Below are 26,516 nucleotides of genomic sequence, written 5' to 3' on the forward strand. Positions count from 1 at the left end.
AAAAAAAATAGTTCACCATTGGAGATACTCTTATACAGAAGAAAATATGCTCCACACAAGTATTGTGATATTAGCATAATCTTCCGCACGTATGAAGCACTTCATAGCTCACACATATAGGCCTATAAAGTATCAACCATACAACAAAGTAAACCTTAGATCATCCCTGTGAGTAAGACAAACCAATTTCCATAGAAATGGAGGGTGTCAAAACCAAGGCCCTTCTTCACACACTTAGGTTCTCCCCTCTCATTGCCCCGAACCATGTTTTCGTCGTCTTTCACAGCCCCAAAAGAAAAAAAAATGCACATACACATCACAAATACGACCCACTTGTTTAGAGCTCCCCTAGAGCTCAAGAAATCATATCTAAACTCATGTACAAAGAAAAATATTTAAGACCACTAATTTAGGAGCTCTAGGAGAGCTCTAATTGGTAGGGCCACCTCCTGATGTGATGTTTTACTCATTTTTTATTTATTTTTTTTCTTTCCCTACCAACTCATTAGAGCTGGCAGTAGTGCTGCTGATTTAGTGGTCTGTATCACCACTACATGTACAAATTAGCTCCACTTATTTTTATTAATATGACTGTTTAGAAGTTAAAAGACAGAAGGAAAATATAAAATTTCACAAAAATAATATGGTGTTTAAAGTGATAGATTTGGATCAAAGCCACATATTTCTATATAAAATAATAATATAAAATTTCATTTTCTTGCTTGTATATCGTACCCGAAAGGAAAGGAAAATAAAAAATTGCCTAGAATACAAATCTAAGGTACATATTTAAAGGGTTTAGATTGTCTCAAATTGGCCATTTAATTTGAGAGAGTATTTGAATTTTGTGAGTTCATTTTGTGCCAACCTCAGTGATTCAAATCATTTATCTTTTAAAATTATTAGATAGGATATTCATGTAAAAAATTAATATGATCAGACATCGATAGTTATATATTTGAATTATATTTTTTTAAAAAAAAAATGAATGACATATATAATTTTAAAAATATCTATCTATTTTTTATAATACAAATGCTATTCAAACATATAGTTACCGATATCTAATCATCTTGATTTTTTGAAGAATATATTCTAGTAAATGAATTCTAAAAAGTGAACAGGTTGGATCATTGAGATCAGTTTCAAAATGAACCCACCAAATTCAAACGCTCTCCCATATTTATGGATTGTTTCGGAAGTGACTTTTTGGCTAAAATAGCCAAAAACCTAAACCAAGTTATCACATCATTCTCTTTATTTTTTAATACATCTTTTCTTAAAAAATTAATTAAATTAACTAAATTCCCAAAAAGATGATACCATGAATCAATCTTCAAATTTGATTATAAATTTTAAATAATTTTCTGGTGGTTTTTTTTTTTTTTTCTTCTGAGCTGTAGACCTATTTATACAGAGGAAAATATGCTCCACACAAGTATTGCGATATTTACATAAGAGTAATGCTAGAGACCCCAAATATTTACATGGGTCCCACACCCATGTGAGACATTTGGTAAAACTTTTGGTAGAATATTTGGGATCTGTAGCATTTTTGTTTACATAATCTTTCGCACGTGTGAAGCATTTCACAGCTCACATGTAGGCCTATAAAGAATCAACCATACAACAAACTAAACCTTAGTTAGGTCATCCCTGTGAGTGAGACAAACCATTTTCCATAGAAATGGAGGGTGTCAAAACCAAGCCCCTTCTTCACACACTTAGGTTCTCCCCTCTCATTGCCCCGAACCGTGTTTTCGCTGTAGTTTACACGTGTGCCATTTTGGCTCTCCTCTATCACCATGCAATCACTGCCTTCCACTCCACCACCTTACTCTCCTTCTCCATCTCCATCCCCTTACTAATCTCCGATGTAATTCTAAGGTTCATGTGGGCTGCCAAGCAGTCTTTTCGCATGAATCCGGTCCATCGCCAAGTTTTCCGAGAAAATCTTGAGAAAATCATGAAAAAAAATGATTTTCAAGCTTTGGACATATTTATATGCACTGCAGATCCGTATAAAGAGCCACCGATGAGTGTCGTGAACACGGCCTTATCGGTCATGGCTTATGATTACCCGACTGAGAAACTTTCGGTCTATGTATCGGACGATGGAGGCTCTGCCATGACTCTCTTTGCTTTCATGGAAGCTGCTAAGTTTGGAAGCCACTGGTTACCCTTTTGCAGGAGGAACAAGTTAGTAGAGAGATGCCCCGATGCGTATTTTAGATCAAATCATCATCAGAGCTCTGAGGTTGAACAAATTAAGGTAATTTGTACTAATAATATTAGTTGATTTAATTTTTCTTAGTGTTTCTATATCATCTCAATCTTGTTTGATAAGGTTGCTGCACATGGTCAAAATTCAAAATCAATGGCATAAAATATCAGGGTCATTATAAATTTTTTGAAATTTGCTGAATCATTTTTAATTTCGAACTAAGATTTATTGATGTTGGTCTTTAAAAACTATTAATTATAAAATAAAAATATCAGTTGATCTGTTTCATATATATATATATATAATGAGAGTTAAATAAGTACAAATATTTTATAATTCTTTTAAAAATGTCACTTGTATTATTTTGAATTAATTTTATATATGAAATTTTTTGACTGGTGAGTCATTTTTCCTTTTGTTTGATATATTTTTATTGAAATCTAGTCTCAACTTAATGCCAACTCGGTGGTGCAACCTATAAAAGTCACATTATGGTCTTTTGGGAAGTTGGTAAAAAGTTAATTTTTGACTTTTTATCAAGTTTTTTAATTTTTTTGAAAGTGATTTGAAAAATTGGTAAAAAGTTGACTTTTTTAATTTTTGGTTTAATATTTTTTAAAAGTGTCATATCACTTCAAAATGATCAAAATATCCTTCCTTAACATTTATTTTTTACTTTTTCAATTTTGTCTCATAGGCCCAAACTGTAATTTCAGTGTTGCGTTTTGAAAAGTTGCCAAATGAATAAAGTGACGTTTTGGGCCGGGAGCTTTTTTGGCACATGGATAAAAAACGTGGCGTTTTTGATTGCTTCCCAAAACGGCACATTGTAAGCTTCTATGTTTGATGCAAATTTGTTACCTCACTTTGGAGATGTTTGGAAAGTGAAATTTTAGGTTAATTTAGTATTGGTTTGGCATATCTTAAAAAAGTTATCAAGTTAAAAAGTTACTAAAAAAGTTATAAAATTATGGGATACTTACGTGTAGGTTCTAATAAGTTGACTTATTGTCTAATAGGTCCTATGAGGAAAATTTTTCATAAAAAAAAATGTTACTAATTGTAAGTTTTATCGACAATTTATAAAAATTATGACAAAAAAGTCACTAATTATCAATTTTTGCGACATATGTAAAAAATTGTCACAAAAAAATTTATTTTTAACGATAATTTTATCAAGACTTATTTTCAATAGAACTTGATGGGAATTAAGTCTAACTATTAGGACTTATTGGTAATTTATCCAAAAGTTATCACTATTCACAAAAAAAATATATATAAAAAAAAATTAATTTTACAAAAAAAAAAATGTACAACTCACGTGTCACGTGAGTTGTACTTTATCTGCCCACCGTTTGTACAAAGGGAACAGGCGGAGAAACAAACAAGGCAGTGATGTTCGGCCTGTAGGGGCCTATCACAGGTCCCGTTTTGATAATCTGAACCGTTCAATGTATAGAACTCTTCGAATAATATATGTCTGTAAAAAATCACGTTGATCAAGTATTGCTAACTATATGATCAAATCAATTTTGTATAAAAAATTGATGGTGTTATAGTTAACAGATGACAAAAAAACTAATCCGATCATATAGCTATCGATATCTGATTAACGTGATTTTTTACAAGCATATAGTACTCAACGAGTTTTACATATTGAACAGTTCCGATTAGCAAAACGGGACCCATGGTGGGCCTCCACGGGCTAAATAGCACCATCCAATTCAATGCCCGAAAAGGAAGCAAGCTTCTCCCATACACTACTCTGCCCACCGTACTGCCTACTCTGCCCAAGTTTCTCTTATACACTAATTTATATAATTTTTTAATACACATTTTTTCGTAAAAAATTATAAAGTTATCCCAAATAACCATCTTTTTTTCCTCAATTTTTTACTCCAAAAAGTCAAAAAATACACTTATTTAGAACACCTCAAACAATCCCAAAATTTATAAAAAGATAAAATAGGTTAAAATAGTCAATAAGATAAAATATCATATTAAATTCATAATCATTTCATTTTTTTTTCTCACAAATATCACATCTAATTATAAAATAAAAAAAATCCAATATTCTTTTCAAAGACAAATATTTTAACCAATAAAAATAACCAAAAACTAAAATAATCTATTAAAATAATAACTTTCCAAACACCTACTTTCTATTTTTAATTATAATTTTGAAGCAGTTTGGTACCTTGCCTATAATTCCTATAATGGAGAAGAGAGAGAGAGAGAAAAAAAAATGTTTTTTTCATTTCTTATATTTTTTAAACTATTTTATAGCTGATGACAAAAATCAAGATATATTCATGCTCCAATAAATATATTATTTTAGATAATAAAGAATATATTTTTATGACCAATGAGTGAGGACCTAATTTTCTGTTATAGGGAGTGAGAAGCCATCAAAATCCAGAAGAGCAATGTTAAGTATCATGAAAAAATATTACACTTAAAATAAAATACCACACACTAATTAAGGTATTCTAAGAATTATAAAAATTTTCATAATTATTTTTATTTGAAAAATTTTCATGATTCCTAACTTTTTCTCATTGAGAAATGAAGGTTTATAAAAATCAAAACCAAAAGATTCGTTGCTCTCTATCCAAGGAGCCATGTATTATTTACCCAAAAAGAAAAACAAAAACAAAGTAATGGCAACGTATATATATATATGAGTTGTGTTGAAAATTAGTTAAAAATTGATTTTTTTTACTTTTAAATTTTTTTTAAAAAAATATATAAAAATATAAAAAGATAATATAATTTAAAATAAATTAAAAATTAAAAAATAATTTTTAACTATCTTTCTAAAATAGCCTATATATCATCTTAAAAGTGGGATGACTGCAAAGGGAACATGGATGAAGATTGACCATTAAAAAATTATTTTTGCTGCCCTTTGATGTAATTTGATAATCAAATTAAGTGCAGAGTACAATTTGGGTGTGGTCCAATGATATGTAGTCACATTATTTTAATAGTTTATAATTACATTTTAAAGTGTGATGAGTACGAGGTTAAAGTTTAAATTAATACAAATTCTTCGATCGTCATCAAAAAAAACTAAGGTCAAATTTGACAAGTTATTAAAAAGTCAAAAAATTAAAAAGTTACTTAAAAAATTAAAAAGTTATCATTATTCATCAAAAGTCAAAAATTACGGTTGCACAACTCTTAATTTTAATTTTTTCTTACACACAAATTTATACAATTTTTTAATATACATTTTTTCATAAAAAGTTAAAAAGTTAATCCAAACATCCATATTTTTTTCCTCAATTTTTTAGTCCAAAAAGATAAAAAGTGTATTTATTTAGGACACCCCAAACAACCCTAGTATAGGCATGAAAAGCTTAGATATGATAAATTATTATGGCCTTTTTTGAGAACATAATTTTTAGTCATTTTTTTTTAGTTTGTAGTAAAAGTTAAAAGTTAATTTTTTTGTATTTTTTTTTATTTAGGAAGTTGGTTTTTAGCCAATGGTGAAATTATAATTCTATCCCTCATGGATCAAAATGTGCTATATAGATGAAGTTGTAAATATTTTTAAATTAAATAGGGGTAGTTTGGTCATTTTATTATGATTTAATATCATAAATAAATATTAATCAAAAAAATTAAAAATAATTTTTTACCAACTTTCTAAATTATTTATCTAAAATAACTAAAAACTTGATTAAAAGTCAAAAAAAATTACTTTATGCCATCTTCCCACTTTTTACCAGCTCAGCTGCTGTCCAAAACTTGATTGACCTTTCTTCGGTCTGTTTTCAGTATTTGAGTCTATTGGCAAACGTTAACAAATATATTTTATTATAGGGCAAATTACAAACACCCCTTGAGATTTGGTAAAAATACAGATTTTTCCCTGAGGTTTGAGAAATTACAAATTGCCCCCTGAGGGTAAAATTTTCATAACAAATTAGGAGAAATTAGGGAGGAATCTGTATAAAAATAAAAACCTCAGGGGGCAATTTGTTATGAAAATATAAACCTCAGGGGTGAGATGTAATTTCTCAAACCTCAAGGGAAAATTTGTATTTTCATCAAACCTCAAGGAGGGTGTTTGTAATTTGCCCTTTATTATATTATACTGGCATGGTTTGGAACATAGGTTTGGACTAAAATAGTCATAAAAAATAAAATAAAATTTTCAATCTTAATAAAACAAAATATCATATCTAACTTATAATTATTATATTTTTTCTCTTACAAAAAAAGTCAAAAACCCTCCCCAAACCAAAATTTTTAACCGCAGACTAAAATAGTTAAAAAAGCAAAAAAGTCAACTCACTTACCAAACCAAGCCAGCCTATGTTTAAAAAGTTGTGTTTGAGGATTTTTTGGCTAAAATAGTCATAAAAAAAAATAAAATAGGTTTTTTAGTCCAATAAGACAAAACATTACATCTAATCTATAATCATTACATTCTTTTTTTCACAAAAAAAAATCAAAAAAGGTCAAAAAAAATAAAATAAAAAGGCAACCCACTTCTAAAACCAAGCCTATATTGACAACTTGGCATCAAAGGGATAGGGGAGAGAGTGATGAGATCAAATAATTTTACAACTTTATATTATCTCTACTCACTAAGAAACTAAATAAGAGAGGTCAAAACAGACTTCAATAAGGCTACCAATTATATAGTCCAAAAAAAAAAAAAAAAAAAATTCATTACATATCATCAGATTTTTTGTCATTTTATATTACGGAATTTCATGATAATATCTTATTTGTCTTCATTATTTTTTTTAATGATTATACCAATTAAAAGAAACCAAATAGACATTAATAATAAAAAAATGATAACATGTAGCATTTTTTATGGCAGCAACATTACAAATTTAGAAATTACCCAAAAACACAAATATGTGATTCAGATTCATTCTATATATAAGTCTAATAATACACATTTTCAATCTTCATCAAACATTCCATTCCTGACCCCAAATTGGGATTGTAAGTCTGGGTTTCATGGTTATAATAAGAAGACACTAACAGGATTGTTTAGTTATTAATTTGTTAATAATTTTAGTCATTGAGCTTCTGTCAAAGGAAATTATTAATAGAGATGGAAAATTATATTCATGTATAAAATTTATACAAAAAATTTGATAAGAATGATATTGTAAAGAAACTCATCTTCAATGGTGTTTTGTTTTAAAGTGAAAAGTCTAAAACAAAATTATTATTTATGAATTTTTTTGTTTGTATAGCATTACTCGAGATTGATTAAGCTCAACTAACACTTAGTAACGATTTCATTTTCAATAATTCTATGAACCCCACCCTTTTTTTTTTCTTTTTCTTTTTTTTTTATGCACAAAATAATAGTTAATATGTTAGTAATTAGATTACAACGCAGGTCAACGCCTCTTCATATATTCGAACCTGAAACTTCACACATCTTGGTAGCCAATTGATCTCTCCAAGACCGTTTGGGCAATTGCCCAAGGTCTATGAACCCCACTTAACTATCCCGAATTTGTCATATCTAAAACAATATTCCTAATTTATCCCGAATGAGAGCGTGTGGTTGAAATTGAATTTGTGTAATATGATGTCTATGCATAAAATAAATTTGAAGCACAAAATAATAATTTAAAATAATTTCTAAGTAATTAAATCTAAATTTATAGTATTATTATTTCATTTTAGGTGGTGAGGATTTGTCGTTTAGTTTCGTAGTATTAATATTTTATTTTTATTTTTTTTGATAAATTACACTTTACCTCTTTATGTTTTACTTATTTTCTTACCTTAACCATTAAAGTTTTTATCTCACTTTAGCTATTCGCGTTTTAAGTTAAAATTTAACTCTAAAGCTAAATTCTATTTAAAATTAGATAAAAAATATCACATTGACTGTCACGTGGTGTGGTGTAAAAAATATATTATTATATTTAGATGGTTGTCACGTGATGTAAAAAATATATTATTATATTTAAATTTAAGTTTGGGTGAGGCATAGGATAAATATAAGAATATATTTTACTTAATGTGACATATTCTTTCTAATTTTAAATTAAAAAAATAGTTTTAAAAGGAAATTAAAATAAATTGAAACATAAATAATCAAAGTAAGAAAAAAATTTAAGAGCTAAAATGATAAAATACATGAATCAAAGTGTAATTTAATTTTTAATTTTTTAATTTTTTAATTTATTAAAATAAAATATAATTAAATGAAATAATTAAATTTTTACTAATCTTTTGTAATAATAATTGATATTTCAATTTATAATATATTTTTTAATATTTCTTTAATCAATAGACAAAGATTTGAAAACGTTTGATGTGTGACGGTTGTGTTAATCATCAACCAACCATAGATTCAGGCCTTGTTTGGGGTATCCTATTTTAGTCCATCTTTTTATCTTTTTTAGGTCACATCAATCAACATCTCCTCTCTACTATTTTACATATCTTTTTATAAAAATTCAAAAAGTACACTTGTTTAGAACATCCGATGTTGGCTGGAAAAAATATTGATTGGTCCTAATCATGTCCTTAATCAATCATAAACATTCTTCTTTTATATTCTTCAATTATTAAGAAAATATTTGATAAATTAAAATTTTGTGGCTCAAATAGTTTAAATTTGTCAAAACGACGTCGTTTTAAGTAATTTGAACCATTTGAACCACAAAATTTTGAGCTACCTAGCATTATTGTTATTAATAACTCTTTGATGATGTGAAACTTTTCAACATGACTTTTTGACCAGTAATACTATAAATTTATATGTAATAATTTAAAAATTATATAAAATTATTATTTTATAATTTAAATTTATCTTATATATAAATTTTATAATATGAAAATTCAATATCACACATTTTGTATTCCAGAGATAAATTTATAATTGTTAAGGTAGAGTTCCTACACTTATTCTTGATTAACTGTTTGTTATTCTTATCAACACTTTGGCTGTGTTTGGCAACTAGGTTTTTAGGGTTTTTTTGATTTTTTTTTACTACAAAACAAATGTTTTACAAAATAAAAAAAAAAATCAATCCAAACAAAATATCACATCAAACCCCATAATCATTTCACTTTTTCTCCCACAAATATCACATCTAACTATAAAAATATTCAACTATCTTCTCAAATATATAAAAAAAAATTCTCTAATAATATCTTACAACTAAAAAAAAAAAAAAAACTCATTTCCCAAACATTCACGTACTCTGACCCAAAAGACACTGCAAAAGTTTACGAATACCAAGTGGCCACATGCCATTTTGTCCACATTAGTATTAGGGTCCCGATTTAAAGCACTAAATTGAAAGTTTAAAAGGACCGCTAACAAAGTGACATCGTAAAGAAAACAAAAAAAAAAACAAAAGTTAAATTATCAGATGGGAAATGCTAAGTTTCATGAAAAAATTTCATAAAAATCATCTGCACTGTTAGATCAGGTATGTGTCTCATGATTCAACGGTGCAGATGATTTTCATGAAAGTTTTCATGAAACATAGCAGGACCCTTATCACATTAGTAGTGGTGGAGTTCACATAATGTTACATCATTAATGGTGTATTAATGATGCTAAACTAAATTAATGTTACATCAACAATTTATATACGACTCCACACTTCTATTAAGACTTATTTTTGTTAAAAATCAGTTTTTAGTTTTTTGATTTTTTTAAATTATATTTATTCTGTTTGATTTTAGTTCTCAAAATTTATTTTTTTTTTAAATTTTACTTTTTCATTTTTCATATTTTTTTTTCACTATTTTTTTTTAATATTTTAAGTAATTATTTTTTAATTTTTAGACACTTTTAATATAAATATACTTAAAAAGTATAATATTGTAAAAAAAATCTTTAACAAATTTACTAAATACCAAAAATAAAAAATATAAAAATTCAGTATATTTTTCATATTTTAGTATATTTATTAATTTTTTAAAATATTTTACTATTTAGATACATGCATCTAAAAAAAGTAAAAAAAATTGCTTAAAATTTTTAAAATGTTCACTAAAAACAAAAAAATATGAAAAATAAAAAACTCAGTTTCTAGAAAATTGAATTTAAAAAACTTAAACCAACATTAATTGCTTTTTTATTTTTTTATACATTTTTCTAAAAAAATTTAAAAAAAAATCTAAAAGTTAACTGTTAACCTATTTCTCAAAATAGATCTAATTATTGTTTGCTATGAATTTATTACTTAAAAATTTTAAAATAATTAAATATTTTTTATAATAATTTTTTTAAACAACTAAAATAAATTAAAATTTTTGAAATTAATAAAGATCAACATATAGAATACAACAAAATAAAAGTTTGGTGAGGAGTTTGTATCGTTTCAAAAGGATTATATTCCAATTAAATTGACACATAGAACAGTCAACCAATGTATTTTCCATGTTATTTGTGTAGCAACACTGTGGCGTGAGTTATGGGGTATCCAGTTTAAGAAGTTTGATAATTTTTTATGATAATTTTGAATTTTAATATATTATATATTTTTTATTATACTCATTTTGATACAAAATATATAATTATTTTAAATTATAAATAGATCGCTGGGGACAATAAAAAGAAAGTGATTTGTTTCGGTTGAAATCCTCTTAACGTGCATTTTATGCCCCATTCACATCGGTGCAATGTGTTTATAGAACAGGAAATGACCTAATGTGGGGGTGTTTGAAAAGTTTATTTATTGGCTAAAAAAGCCATTTATTCTTTCAATAATTTTTGGTTTTAGTGATTTTTTTTTTCAAAATTATATCAATTTTTTTTTTATTTTTTCTGTTTGTCTTGTATAGACGAATCTAAACAGCCAAAAAAATATTTTAAAAACCAAAATATGCTTAAAAACTGTACTGTTTTTTGCTTTTTTTTTTTTTTTGTCTTTTCTGGAAATTTAAAAAAAATAATTTTTTGATTTGTAAATTAAGAAAAAAATTTTAAAAAAAAATTAAATACAAGAGAAAATATAATTAAAAAAGTAACTTGTCGGTAGCTTTTTGTTTTGCCTACCGTTGTTTATATGTATATGTTATTTTAGTTGTCCTTTTACTGCATTTAATATATATTTGTTTTTGACAACTCGATTAAAAATTATTTTTTAACTTTTTTTTTTAAAGTTACAATATCTTTTTATATTTTTACATTTTTTTTTTAAATTTAAAAAATTAATTTTTAATCTACCTTCCAAAGCAAACCATTGTACCGTGTGTACAAGTAAGAAATCATAGGACATGTCCTAATAAAAATCTTATGATACTTTCACTCAACTTAAAAGTTTTTGCTAGTAGATAAGACTGCCACGTTGTTGGCTGTCTCACCCTCATTTGACAAGAGTACAAGTCTGTTTGTTTGTTTATTTATTTTTTAGTTTAAATTTGAATTTTTAGAACAATTATCTAAAATTTTGGTTGTGTTTAGTTTGTCTTGGCTTTGGAATCATAATTTCAAATGTAAAATTTTCAAATCACTTTTTAAAATTTATAATCAAACACACAATTCAAAACTCAATTTAAAACTCTTTTGATGATATATAATGTTGAAGATGGTTAGTGATGTGATTATTAAATTATTTTTATAAAAAATCTAAAAAAAATAATTTATATATTTAAAAAATATCTAAAACAAATATATTATTATTATTATTTCAAATAATAAGTTGCAATTGCAAAAAATAAATAAATAAATTGCACTGTTCCGTTCAACCGGCTGGATGTCTAGGAAGATGTCTGGATGGATGACCGGGTAGACTCAATTAGCTCTTTTCAAAATTTAAAATTTAAAAATTCATTTCAAAACATTTTTTAAAACTCATAATTAAACAAACTTTCTGCTTTTAGAACTTAACTCACAATTCCACACTCAAATCACAATTCCAAAAAGAAAATCATAATTTCAAAATTAAACCAAACGCAACCTTTATTTTTCTAAGCATAAGGATAAGGATAATTTAAAAATTATATTATTTCTATTTATTGGTGTTAGGTTTTTATTCTTGGCAATCCCGGTTGACAAAACTCCTTTCAGTTGTACTTGTTTTCGCATTTTTATTTCAATGAGGCTATGAGTTTTTTAGATGCGAATCCAACCTGAATTGTGCCTTGCAGAGAAGTTTGTGATGTTAATACTTTCAAGATTGCCACTTCGCTGATTATGACGGGGATCGAGCTGCCCGGTCAGCTCGCGGGGGTCCAGAGGGCAGCGCCCCTTGGCGAGTTCGGGACAGCGCCACAGCGGGGTCGAGGGTAAAATGCAAAACTACATTCGAAGTTGTATGTCCGCCCTTGCTCGCTCGAGCGAAGGAGTTCTCACTCGAGCGAAGGCTGCGTCTGGCAAAAAACCTGAGAATGATGAATTTGCGCTCGAGCGCAGGTTTCGTGGCTCGAGCGAAACCACTTATGGAAAACACGCGTTTTTGGTTCCTCGCTCGAGTGAGAGAGTCTTCGCTCGAGCGAGATTCGCAGTCCCAGATTTCTATAAGTATCTGTTTTAGTCCAAAACTAGGATTACTGCTTCAGATCTTCTTTTTGAATATTAAGGTTTATATCTTGGAATATTTTGCTAGTTTTCTTTGATGTTTAATTGAATATTCAACTCATGGGTTAAGAAGAAGACATCAAAGGTTTGTTTATTCGTTCTATACAAAAGAGAGAGTTGTTCTTCGGTAGATTCTGAAGAATTTGAACCTGAAGTTTTGGTAGATTCTGGAGTGGCTCATCGTTAAGACAATTCCGAGATGAAGACGGGGTTGGAAGAGACACATAGGGGTTGGTTTAATTCGGGCGTGGATTCGCTAGGTAATTGAGAGTATACCCGTGTAATTCCTTTATATCTTCTTAGTAGATTGTTTTGCGGCTGTTGCCCGTGGTTTTTTTATCACAATTGGAGGTGCTCTAATTGTGTTTTTTTCACGTTAAAATCGTTGTGTTGATTTGTCTTGATTGTTTGATTGAGATTGTTTTATTGCTTTAAATTGATACATAATCACAAATTAATATCTAGCGGATTTCTAGATTTTTGAATTGGCCTATCTACTTATTTATTTGTCGATATTTTTATTACAAGTTGCCAGCAATGACTTTTTTGGTGAATATTTTGACCACATTAACTCGTCACTAATGATAATTAACAATTGACAATGGTTAATGATTGATAATAGTGTATGAAAATATTATAACGAGTAGTGTTATACAAACAAACTTTTCAAATAAATTTTCCTTACAAACTGATGTGTTACCTAAAATATTAATAAGTTGGGTCTCATTTCACATTTCAAAGTTATATCACTTCATGTCACATCAGTTTCTAAGAAAAGTTTGTAAATTTTTTTTGTTTGTATAACATTTTTCTATTATAACCATAATGACTATATTCATTAAACATATCCTTAACACCAAAACAAAATAATTACTGAATTTAATACCACATATACCTATAAAAATGAACTTATCACTAATTTTTTTCCTTTTTTATCACTATAGATTTTTGCAGCAACTCTTGTGCAACTAAACACGGCCAAAACCATGCAAATAGTTGTGTTCATTAGACCGCATCATATCTAGAAGAGGGATTTTGATTCTCTCAATAAAAAAATTTATATCAGTTTATATGATTAAAGTGTATCATTAAAATTTAAAATTAGCAGTTATAATTAAAATTTTCTTAATCATTTTTTATTTAAAATATAGATCAGAAAGAAGAATTCCCCACCCACCTAGATGACTAAAAATGTATCATTTATAGCTTGATACACCTCTATATTTTTTTAATTTTTTTGAATCATGTTATAGATGATGTATGAAAGCATGAAGGCAAGGGTGGAGAATGTAGTTGAGAGAGGGAAGGTTGGGGATGAGTACATCGCTAGCCACCAACAACGTGAGGCTTTCAACAAATGGAATTCTCAAGGATTTACTCGCCAAGACCATCCTACTGTTATTCAGGTTAATCTCTTATCCAATTTTACTGTCCCTTTCATTTCGAATTTTTTTTTGATGTTTTGTTTTGATCTTAAATTTATAAAGTAATTTATGAAAAGGAATAGAAAAGTATAAGGGGGAAAAATGTTGTTGGGGGTGAAAGTGGTGCTTGGTTCACTACAGGAAATACAGTTTTTAATGGCGTTTTTAAAACGCCGCTAAATGTGTGAAAAACGCCGCTAAAACTTTTGATGACGTTTTTATTATACGTCGAAGATACGGCCGTCGTTATATGTTTGCGACGTTTAAAAAACGCTGTTGTAGACCTTATTGCGACGTTTTAAAAACGTCATGCTACAGTCACCGGCGGTGATTCCTTCCGGCAAGATGACGTCATACATACCCTATAGCGACGTTTTTTACAAAAATGCCGCTAAAATCATTTTTCTTCTTTTTATTTTTTTTCTGTTTTGTTTTGTTTTGCTGGAATGCAACCTAAAGAAATTTTAACCATTCAGCAATAATATTTTATTTGCTACTAGTTAGAATTCTCCAAAATATATTCAAACCCTGTTTCAAAAAATATATATTCAACCAAACACATCAAAATTGAAATTACAAAAATCACAACCAAATTCATATACTCTATCATCATCTCAAATTTAAAATACTAAAAAAAGAATAAATGTAACAAAAAAAAAAGGGGTACAAATATGATTGATACACAACACTTCAAAGCATCAATTTCGAACTTCTTCAACTTTGGAGAAAAGTTTCCCAATTTTTCCAGAGTTCATATAAGTTGCATTCCTGCCAAAAAAAAGGAAGAAAACATTTCACACAACTGAAATGTAGAAAATATTAGAGATTAATCACAATCAAATCACCTTGTCTAACCAAACTGCAACATATGATTTTAATCCATAAGTTAGCAGCAGAAATTTCCCAAGAAATACAAAACACAATACTTTAAAAGAAATTACACAAATAAATTAAAAACTCCTCTCTATTTTTGAGTCATGAGTTCTATATATTTTTCTGCACGTTTACCCTATGTAGCTAAACCCTATATAAATTTCAGAACTTGATTATATATGTAGATGTCAAGATACAGATTTCAACTAATCAAGTTCATAAAAGCCATTTAGAGCAATCCACAGCCATAACCCGATGTAGAACAAAACCCTATATGGAAGAAGATCTCTTTTACAAATCAAGTGCCCAAAAATAAGATTACCAAAATGAAAATCAAATGAGAAGTACTCAAGATTAAAGGAGACATATCAAAGAGCTAAAATTCTAGTCTTCATTTGACCAGACTGAATGTGTATAGATACATAACTATTTCTTAACTGTTTAGGCAGGGCTTTAGATCAACATATAAATAAATAAAAAATAAATGAAGAAGGTAGTTATATTACACAAATACATACATACATACATATATATATGTGCGCGTGCGTGTGCGTGTGCGTGTGAGCGGGCGTGAAATTTCTAGCAACATAATAGCACCAACAATCTCATTAGTTTATGATGCAAATAGCAAAATATTCATGGATTCCTCTCTAATTGGTCTCAAGTATCTCTTCCAAAAGAAAAGACAAGTACAGACAAATAGCCAACCATTGCTTTAGCAATTAATGGGCCTACTGAGTACATTTAAACAAAAATATGAAGATTTAAAGACATTCCAAAACAGGGGACCAATGTCCTGTGTTCAGCTGAAAATCATCCAATGCATCTGCATGGCTTCAGTTTTTATGTCGTTGGGTCATGTTTTGGGAATTTTGACAAGAAAACTGACCCGAAAGGGTTTAATTTCGTTGATCCACCTGAGTTGAACACTGTTGGGGTCCCTAAGAATGGATGGGCTATCATAAGATTTAAAGCTGATAATCCAGGTATGTTAGGGCACTTTTGGTATAATTTTCATTTAAAGCTGATAATCCAATAGCTCTGTCAGGGCTGAAATCAACAAGTTTTATGAGAATCTTGTTAAAACCTCATCTAGTCCACTCCAAACGGCAAGTGGTAAAGACAGATCAAGTCTGTTAGTGGGTGAGGCTTTCCCCAAAAGCCTATCCAAACCAGAGCTTGAGCAGTTTAAACAGTGGCTCAATAACTATCTTAAATTTTAATCAACTCAATGACTTAGTGCCAAGTTTATGCAAGTTCCATCCTATCAACTCATGAATGTGTTATTGATGTTTTGTATAGAAATGGCAGCATTGCCACAAAAGAGGATGACATTCCAAATACCTAGTGAAGAGCTGTTAACCACAACTTTTTAGTATAGAAATGGCAGCATGGAGAGGACTTCCAACTCCAACTAAAGAATAATTATCATGGTTAAAATGTTTAGCAATAATTCACAATTGATTATATCCTCCTTTTGAACAGAGATTTACCTCTAGTTGAAATACAAGAAAAAGAAATGAATACTTACATTGGCAAGCAAAAGTATAGTTATTAGAATATTTTTAGAAGTTAAAAATGAAAAGAAAAGTTGGTCCTCTAAGTTTGACCATCTCCCAAGAGTCAAGTGAAAGTCCAGCAGGATATGTACATGACAACATGGGGTCCCTTTAAATGTAAAGTTTCCTCTTAGAAAGTATGCACCTCACAACTACCAAACAGCATTGAAATGAGTTTTTGAAAGGCATATTAGAAATCAATGAAGCAAGATAACAGAATACAGCTCACATATGTTAAGGAAGAACATAAATATTAAAATGTCCACACAACATGAATCATTTTAGACACTGTAAATTATACAAAAACCTACTACACAATCAACAAATATATAGATTGCTGGCAGCAGAAGAAAACTGCTTACTTGCGTACGTAAAATACGCTTGTCCACCTCAATTTGTTTCTCACCCATTCCTTTCACCCTGCCTCCGGCTTGACGCTCAAGGTGACTCCACATTTTTGTAAGTCGAGGTAACTGATTCCATTTGTGCTAATGCAACCTAAGAAAACTTCAGTCTTGTCAGTGTAAATGGACAACATAAACTCAGAAAACTATCTCACAGAAAAATGATAAATTTGCCTGTAAAGCTGCTTCATGTGTTGCTACCCTCTGGTTGAATATATCCAGGATGAAAGCAGTGCGGTCACAAACTCCAACATCTCCTCCAAAAGCCTTTTCTAAATTACGTAATTGCCTGCAAATTAGCATTATAAACATCCCTTTGTAGCTGATAAAATCAAGACATGAACAAAAACTGAGAACATTCATAAGATGCAAAAGGTAGCACAAACTGAGAAAACAAGAGAAACTTTTGTATGGTGTGTGGGTTGTGTCCAACAAATATGATGATAAAAAAATCAGTAAGGATGACAGATTCTATTCCAACCACAGAAGCCAGAAACATAAGAAAAAAAGGGAGCATAAGACAGGCCATGGCAACAAGAAAATAACTAATCGCTTGTAATTTAATAGAGAGTGCCACTAGATAGGACCATAGGAAGAAAATTAGCAATCATCAAGTAACTGGGGGCATAAGGTCTTATTGAGTGGAAACAAGCATAACCTTCCACCATAAAAGGCTTTCTAGGCCAGAAGTACTCAAATGCCATCACGACAACCCTTCCCCTCTTTGGAAAAAAGGAGGGCGAAAAGGGGGGAAAATAAATAAATAAAAAGCTGTAGGAACCTACTAACCAACTTATTATTGACACAGGAAGGAATCAAAATAAATCAAGCTTATACTTTACCATATTTAATTTCACTTGCAAAAATGCTACAAATGCATTTCCTGAATAGGATTGGCCAATGGATGTCCTAAAATTGAATATGCATTGGCAATTAAGCATGTTATGATAAAAAAATTGTTCAGTTCCCTGTATTGCTTCTCTTTAAACATCAATAATTACTACTTGTGCATTCAAACAAATGTCGTATGAAAATTTCAAATCCATATGTTGACAAGGGAATCAAATTAAAATATATGAAATGTTGAATCAAACACTGACAATAAAAGGCATTGGCATTCCAGATGATTGCGACACTGGGACCACATAAGCTCCAAATGCTCTATCACCTTTCATGGGGATATCAGACTTTTTAAGGCTTGGCTTTCGGGCCACCACTATTAATCAATCAGATAAATCTCAAGAGTGTTTCTTCAGGAACTCCGAGTGATCCCACATTTAGCTCAATCGTATCAAATCCCAATTGTTTACACTCCTAAAACAACAAAAATAAAAGAGACTATTATTGCGAAGAATTGCAAAACTTGTTTTCTTTTCTTGTTGATAAATGAAAAGTGCTTTAATACACTATTGCAGAGAAAAATAACAAATTTTCTTTCACACCTCTATGTATTCTTTGAAAGCAGATGGACCTTTATGAAGCAAATGTTTAGCCCAGTCGCCAATACTGACATATACATTGTTTTTACAAATGGAATCAAATTCCTAGTTCTGTTATTTTTTTTTTTAGAATTACAAATCATCTCCATGTTTTTACAATCACCTCTCACTTCTTCCAAATATTCACAACTCACAGGAAAGGAAAAGAAAAGACAAGAAAAAAAACCTAGTGGAAGGTACTGCCCAAATGATTCCCTGTTGCACACCTTTGTAGAATCACATCCTTCACCAAGTTGTTGTAGCAAAATATTCCACAACATCATCCCAAAAAACATCAATTAGAACACATCAATTGTTTTGTTAATAAAACAATTAAAAACTACAATTATTCACTAATTTCCAACACCAAATCACATCATGTCTTAATAAATTTAGAAAAGTGAGAAATTAAAAACTAGTGAACAAATTCTTTACCTCTTGGCATATCTCTGCCCACTATCCAAAATTCTTGAAACAAATTCCCCCCAACCCCCCCTCCAAAAAGAGAAATTATATCAACTTAGTAGTACAAAGAGGAGAACACATATATGCATACATCATTTATCACATATGGATACATATATGCATACAAAGGGGAGAACATATAATTTATTTGTTAATTTCTATTAGGCTAAACCCATAACTAGTGGTTGTAAGAGCAATGTTTTGTGTATTTTCGTACTAAACATGTATTTAATGTCAACATATATGACCTCTTTGTCTCCGCTAAGAAAGCAGCAACAAACTGTCAGCTTTGCTTCCAGGCACCTTGATAGGATTTCCACATCAATGCAGCATGCTTTATCTGAAATAAAAAATTAAAAAATTAAAAATAAATAAATAAATAAACAACTTAAAAAGACAATGGATTCAATTGCATAAAATCAAAGTGGTATTCAGTCTACATATGATTCTAACTACATTTTTGAACAAAGAGGGGGAATAATAATAATAATAATAATAATAATAATAATAATAATAATAATAATAATAATAATAATTGTGAGTATTTTTTAACAAAAAGTGGTACAGAATGATAACAACAATAATGGAAAGGCTTTCAGCGTTTGAACTAGCTCCGATCTGTAACTTTTTTAAGAAATCCATCTCTCTTTTCTTTTCACTCTGCATTACCCACTGCAACTTTGCAAATATTCCAATGCTGCAGAATTGGGTCTTCATTAATTATCTCTCATTACCCCAGTCCTCCATGTAGCACTTTGAAAATCAATGCCTCCCTAGACAGATATTAGGGCTATTTTTAAAGATATGAATCAAGAAAATAGTTAAAGATATGAATCAAGAAATACCTTTCTTTCCTTGGCTCTCTGCACAAGTAATCAATAACAGGACCACCCATGTGTAGCAGCTTGAAAAAGAAGGAAACTAGAACATACCAAGATGTAAGTTTATCAATTTACATGGGAACTACACCGAAATTGTAACGCCCTCAAAATTAACCCATTATATATCATTGACATGCATTATTTAAAGAAGACAATTTATTAATTCATTCATCAGAGCATTACCAAATAAAGTATTACATGTAACATCGGATAAAACGCCCTACAGGCTTACATCTTTCCAAGCCAACACTTGGATTCAAAAATATGAGTTCTAATCTCAATACAAGAAAAGCCCTAGGCTTGAATGTTTACATGTACTAATAAATAAAAACTATTAACTAAAAGTAGTCTTCTTCAATCCAGAAGCCAAACCCTCCCAAGCTAAGTCCTTGGAGGTAGTTTATCACCTGAACCTGAAAATGATGTTCCCATAAAGGGTGAGCCACAGCCCAGTAGAAATATACTAAACCACTTATAAGCAATGAATAAAGCAATAGTATTCAACAGATGGTTAACCAAAATAATCAATTACTTCATTTAACAGTCTCATGGCACTATTGCCAAAGATACGTTTTTCTTTCCAATTTTATCAACATGGCTCAGAACCTGGCCAAACTTACAACAGTGAATCACATATATCATATTCACATCCTTCCAATATCAACAAACAAATGAGACTCAAGCTCAAATCAAACACTTCATACTTCCAGATTGATACACATTTTAGTGCTGTATCAATAAAACACTTCTATATAAATAAGCATACACAAAAGTGATGCTAATGGAGTCCATCCCCTATCTCCTCCCAAACAAAATCCGGTTTAGAGGTCCATCCCCTATCTTCCCCTAAACCGTGGAGTACATCCTCTATCTCCTCCCACACACAAAACAATGTATGCAAATGCAATGCTCAATCAATACACGTATTTTCTGTATCAATACCATAGTCAAAATTAATGACTTAACCAATGTGATTAGTTTCAGTTATTCCTAATCCACATGCAATGTCTACAACAATCACGACTATCCTCCACCGATAGCCCAAAACAGTTATTTCTAAACTGAAAATAACTATATCAACAATTAAATAGACAAATGATTCCAATTACCCAATTACGCTATTTAATCAATGAATTCCCAATTCCATGAATTACTTATACAAATTAATTCAATAACACTACTAGGGTTTTTCCCAAAATTTACCAAAGTATCCCCAACATATCAAATTACCAAGGCTTAGAACAAAACCTATAAAATGGAGTAGGAAATCCCTACCTCAAAGAAAACAACCCAAATGGTGAAGACAGAGATGAGTGCCCAAATTCCAATGTGCTCCAAATCACCAAATGTTCAGATTAGAATGAAGCCCAAGCCGCCCTCTATCTTTCTTACAAAGAACTTAAGATGGATTCACACTAGAAGTAGATGAACACCTAAAGAGAAGATGAGTTTTGAGGGAGAGAAGTCGGACCTAGGGTTTAGAACCAAAAAGAATAAGAAAAGACTGATCAAAACCCGCTGCTGGGTATATAAACTGGACAGGCTCGCTCGAGCGAAGACTTGGTTGCTCGAGCGACCAGACACAGAGAAACTACGCTCGAGCCAAGGAAGCCTTGCTCGAGCCAACAACTCAAAAGCTCGCTCGAGCGAAAGAAAGCTCGATCGAGCGAAGAACTCAAACCCTCAGGTCTGCAACAAGACACACGCTCGAGCGAAGGAACTATTGCTTGAGCGAAGGACGAACTAACTCGCTCGAGCGAAGAAAATCTCGCTCGAGCCAAGAATGAACAGCTACAGGTCCAAATCAAACGCAACCATTCGTTCGAGCGAACAACTCCTCGCTCGAGCGAAGAACCAAAAACCTGGACAGCAACACTTGGTTCCTAAACCCAACCAACCTGAAACAAACCTGCCCAACACATCCTATAATTCCAAATGAGAAAATAAGGGACAACAACAACAATTATACAATGACAGAATCTACGGAACCTAAGTCCGGATACAATAATCAAGTGGGAAAAAACCGGGGTCGCTATAACCTCCCCCCCTTCAAAAAATTTCGTCCCCGAAATTAAGCATAAGTTTTTGAAAACAATTTTTTTTTACAATTCATTAGTAAACATCTTGACCCAAAACTGGTCATTTCATCTCTTTATCAAGAGGCATCTCATATTAAATATATAACACAACATAAATCTCAACCTGTATCATTATTATGCATTATTTCTTTCAATGTTAACAATCCCCATATCATATTCAATTGCATGATATATATAACACACTCAGCAATGTAATCAACATATGCAATGCTATACTAAACTTCTATAATGAAGTAAGTTTCAAGATACACCCATTTACCAAAACATACTCAACGTTTTACAACTTAAGACATATGTAAAGCTCTTAAGTTCAACAACATTACAAAATCTAAATACAAGATTACAAATGAATAAACATGTCCGGGTATTTTTCGCGGACTTCCAATTCACGCTCCCAAGTGGCTTCCTCCACTCCATGATGTTTCCACAAAACTTTTACCAAAGGGATGGTCTTGCCTCGCAAAACTTGATCCCGCCTATCCAATACCCGAACCGGTCTCTCCTCATACGAGACATCCTCATCAACCACTAAATCGGTCCAATCCAACACATGTGATGGATCCGCCTCATACTTCCGAAGCATACTCACATGAAACACGTCATGTACTCCGGACAACTACGGCGGCAAAGCTAAACGATAAGCAGCCTCGCCAATCCTCTCAAAGATCTCAAACGGACCAATGAACCGAGGGGACAACTTCCCACTCTTCCCAAACCTCATCAAACCCCGTCTAGGGGATATCTTCAAAAAGACATGATCACCTGCCTCAAACACCAATGGTCTCCTCCTACGGTCGGCATACGATTTCTGACGATTCTGTGCTGTAACAAGCCTCTTACGGATAAGCTCAACTTTCTCCGTCGTTTCTCTCACTAACTCTGGACCCAACAGAGATGCATCACCCACCTCAGCCCAACACACAGGAGATCTACACGGTCGGCCATACAAGGCCTCAAATGGTCCCATACCGATACTAGATTGGAAACTGTTGTTGTAGGCAAACTCCACCAACGGCAAGTGCCTCTCCCACGACCCACTAAAATCTAGAACACAACCCCGAAGCATATCCTCAAGTATGTGAATAGTACGCTCGGACTGTCCGTCAGTCTGAGGATGATAAGCCGTGCTAAAGGTCAACTTAGTGCCTAAGGCACTCTGCAAACTCTGCCACAACCTGGCAGTAAAACGAGGATCTCTATCTGAGACAATCGTCACTGGGACCCCGTGCAATCTCACTATGTCCCGAATATACAAGTCGGCAAGATGATCCACCGTATCTCTCACGCGCATAGGAATAAAGTGCGCCGACTTAGTCAACCGGTCTACAACCACCCAAATAGCATCACTACCCCGCTGAGTCCTCGGAAGACCTACAACGAAGTCCATAGTGACATGCTCCCACTTCCACTCGGCAATAGGCAAGGGTTGCAACAAACCCGCTGGCCTCTGATGCTCGGCCTTCACTTGCTGGCAAGTAAGGCACTTAGATACGAAAGCTGCCACATCTCTCTTCATACCCTGCCACCAAAACTGGCGACCTAAATCCCGATATATCTTAGTGCCTCCCGGATGCACCGCAAGGCGTGAATGATGAAACTCTCGGAGTACCTCCTCTCGGCAAGACTCCGGCACAAACAGACGGTCTCGGTATCTCACACTCAGGTCGGAATACACCGTCAAACCCTTCTCAACCTTCCCACCGGAAATCTTCTCACGGAGAGATTCTACCTCAAAGTCACCTCTCTGAGCCTCTAACACTCGAGTCACAAGTGTAGGCTGTGCAATAACGGAAAACAAGGCCGCAGCCTCAACGGATTCGCCCAGAAGTAAATCGAACTCCCCAAGTGCACCCAACATCACCCATTCTCGGATGGCTATACTAGCTATGTCACCAACAGGTTTCCTGCTAAGGGCATCGGCCACCACATTGGCCTTTCCCAGATGATAATGCAACTCAAAGTCATAATCCTCTATGAACTCCATCCACCTCCTCTGTCTCAAGTTCAAATCTTTCTGTGTAAACAAATATTTCAGACTCTTATGATCTGAGAATACCTCAAATTTCTCACCATAAAGATAATGCCTCCAAATCTTCAAGGCAAAAATAACAGCTGCTAACTCTAGATCATGCGTAGGGTAATTCTGCTCGTGAATTTTCAACTGACGTGAGCCAAAGGCAACTACTTTCCCCTCTTGCATTAACACACAACCCAGACCCTCTCGTGAGGCGTCACAATAGACTGTATAACCCAACTCTCTCTCTGGAATAATCAATACTGGAGCGGTGGTCAGTCTAACTTTCAACTCCTGAAACGACTTTTCACAAGTCTCACTCCATACAAATTTGACTCCCTTCCGAGTCAATCTAGTCAAAGGCGAAGCTAATCTGGAGAAATCTTTCACAAACCGACGGTAATACCCAGCTAATCCCAGAAAACTGCGGATCTCAAATACACTCTTAGGCTGTGCCCAATCTTGCACTGCCTCAGTCTTAGATGTATCAACAGACACTCCTTCCCCGGATACCACGTGGCCTAAGAATTTGACTTCCCTCAGCCAGAACTCACACTTCCCAAACTTGGCATACAGCCTATGGACTCTAAGTAACTCAAGCACCACCCTCAAGTGTGACTCATGCTCCTCCTCAGAAGGCGAATAGATAAGGATGTCGTCCACAAAAACGACTACAAACCGATCCAAGAATTCCCGGAAGATCCGGTTCATCAAGTCCATAAAGACTGCCGGTGCATTGGTGAGCCCAAATGGCATCACCAGAAACTCATAATGGCCATACCGCGTACGGAATGCCGTCTTCGGAATATCCTCCTCTCTGACCCTCAACTGGTGGTAACCCGATCTCAAGTCTATTTTAGAGAAACAACGGGAACCCTTCAACTGGTCAAACAGGTCATCGATACGAGGCATAGGGTACTTATTCTTAACCGTAGCCCGATTCAATTTTCGATAATCTATACACAGTCTCAAAGCACCACCTTTCTTTTTAACAAAGAGGGCTGGTGCTCCCCACGGCGAAACACTAGGACGAATAAAACCCTTGTCTAGCAACTCCTGGAGCTGAATCTTCAACTCAACTAACTCGGCTGGGGCAAAACGATAAGGTGCCATAGAAATCGGCGCCGTGCCGGGCACCAGGTCAATAGAGAACTCAATCTCTCGATGCGGTGGCAAACCAACAAGATCCTCGGGAAAGACGTTCGAGTACTCACAAACCACTCTTGGCAACACAATCTGAGTCTCAACATCCTCACTAATCGAAAGGTTAGCAAGTAGACCACTAAGCTCACTCCGTCCCCGCGGAACATACCCCGGTGGCAACACATCACCAACCCGGTCCCCCAGAAAATGAAAATACTCTCCGCTCACGGTACAACAAGTGACCCTCTGGCGGTAGCAATCAATAACTGCCCGGTATGACGATAACCAGTCCATACCCAAAATAACATCGAAACCCCTCATAGGCATAACTACAAAGGAAAATGGGATTCTATGATAATCAACCTCTATATCACAACCCCTAACGCCTTGTTTCAAGATCAATTCACCCCCAAGAGGTGACACTACACAAATAGGAGATGCTAACTGTGCTAACTCCAACTCCAAAACAGATGCAAATGCAGCAGACACAAAGGAATGAGATGCACCCGTATCAATCAAAACATTAGCAACCGAGTTGCAAAACAAAAAGGTACCTCTCACAACTGATGGTGCTGACACAAGATCCTGCGCGGTAACAGCATACACGCGCCCAGACGACCTCTGATCAACTTGCTCAACCCTAGGAGCATAAGATTGCTGCACCGACTGAGACGATGAAGCCCCCCCCTGATTGGCCCTCGAGGCCTGACCCGACTGAGCTGGCTGCTGACCCTGAATCGGCCTCAAACCAGATGCACCAGATGTGCCACCCAACTGCGGGCAATACCTCTTCATATGCCCTGGCTGACCACACTGAAAACACGAGAGTGGCTGACCTCTACCCTGACTCTGGCTCTGAGATCGAGCCGAAGAAGATGTTGCTCTCTGAACTCCTCCCCTTTGAGGACAAACTGGAGACTTGTGGCCCAGCTGGCCACACTTGAAACAGGTAATGTCTCCCTGACTGCCTTTCCCCGAACTAACACTCGGTATAGGAAAAGTCGATCTAGAAAAGCTACCCTGAGACTGCTGGGGATTAAAACCCTTCTGTTTCCTACCATCATTCTGACCATCCTAACTCCTCTTGGAGCCCTTCTGCCCTTCCTCCTCCTCCTGCATCATGATTTCCATGTGGGCTGCAGCATCAACCATACGCCCATAATCCCGAATCATAGTTTCCCCAACTCTCAGCTTGAGGCCACGCCTCAACTTCTTCTCAAACTCAATACAGCGGCGTTCCTCAGACGCCACCAACTCAGGTGCAAACCTGGACAAACTAGTGAATGCAGCCTCAAATTCGGCCACTGAAGAACTCGCCTGCTTAAGCTGACAAAACTGGTCTCGCAGCTTCTCCCTGACTGCTGGAGATAAGAACTTCTCCTGGAAAGCATTCACAAAAGCCTCCCACGTACCTCCTA

The 26,516-nt window shown here is 33.1% G+C and overlaps 1 protein-coding gene across 1 annotated transcript in view; it reads left to right on the plus strand.

The window, feature by feature from the left end:
* The first annotated feature begins 1,632 nt into the window (after window positions 1-1,632).
* Window positions 1,633-26,516, plus strand: part of LOC114315141 (cellulose synthase-like protein G3) — a 97,955-nt gene continuing 73,071 nt past the window's right edge. Inside the window, 2 exon segments of the mRNA XM_082902683.1 lie at window positions 1,633-2,272; window positions 14,012-14,164. Of these exon segments, the coding sequence (XP_082758809.1) occupies window positions 1,688-2,272; window positions 14,012-14,164 (738 nt within the window). The 5' untranslated portion in view covers window positions 1,633-1,687.

Source organism: Camellia sinensis, chromosome 13, assembly GCF_055761805.1.
Source record: "Camellia sinensis isolate YWXY chromosome 13, ASM5576180v1, whole genome shotgun sequence".
Taxonomy (NCBI): domain Eukaryota; kingdom Viridiplantae; phylum Streptophyta; class Magnoliopsida; order Ericales; family Theaceae; genus Camellia; species Camellia sinensis.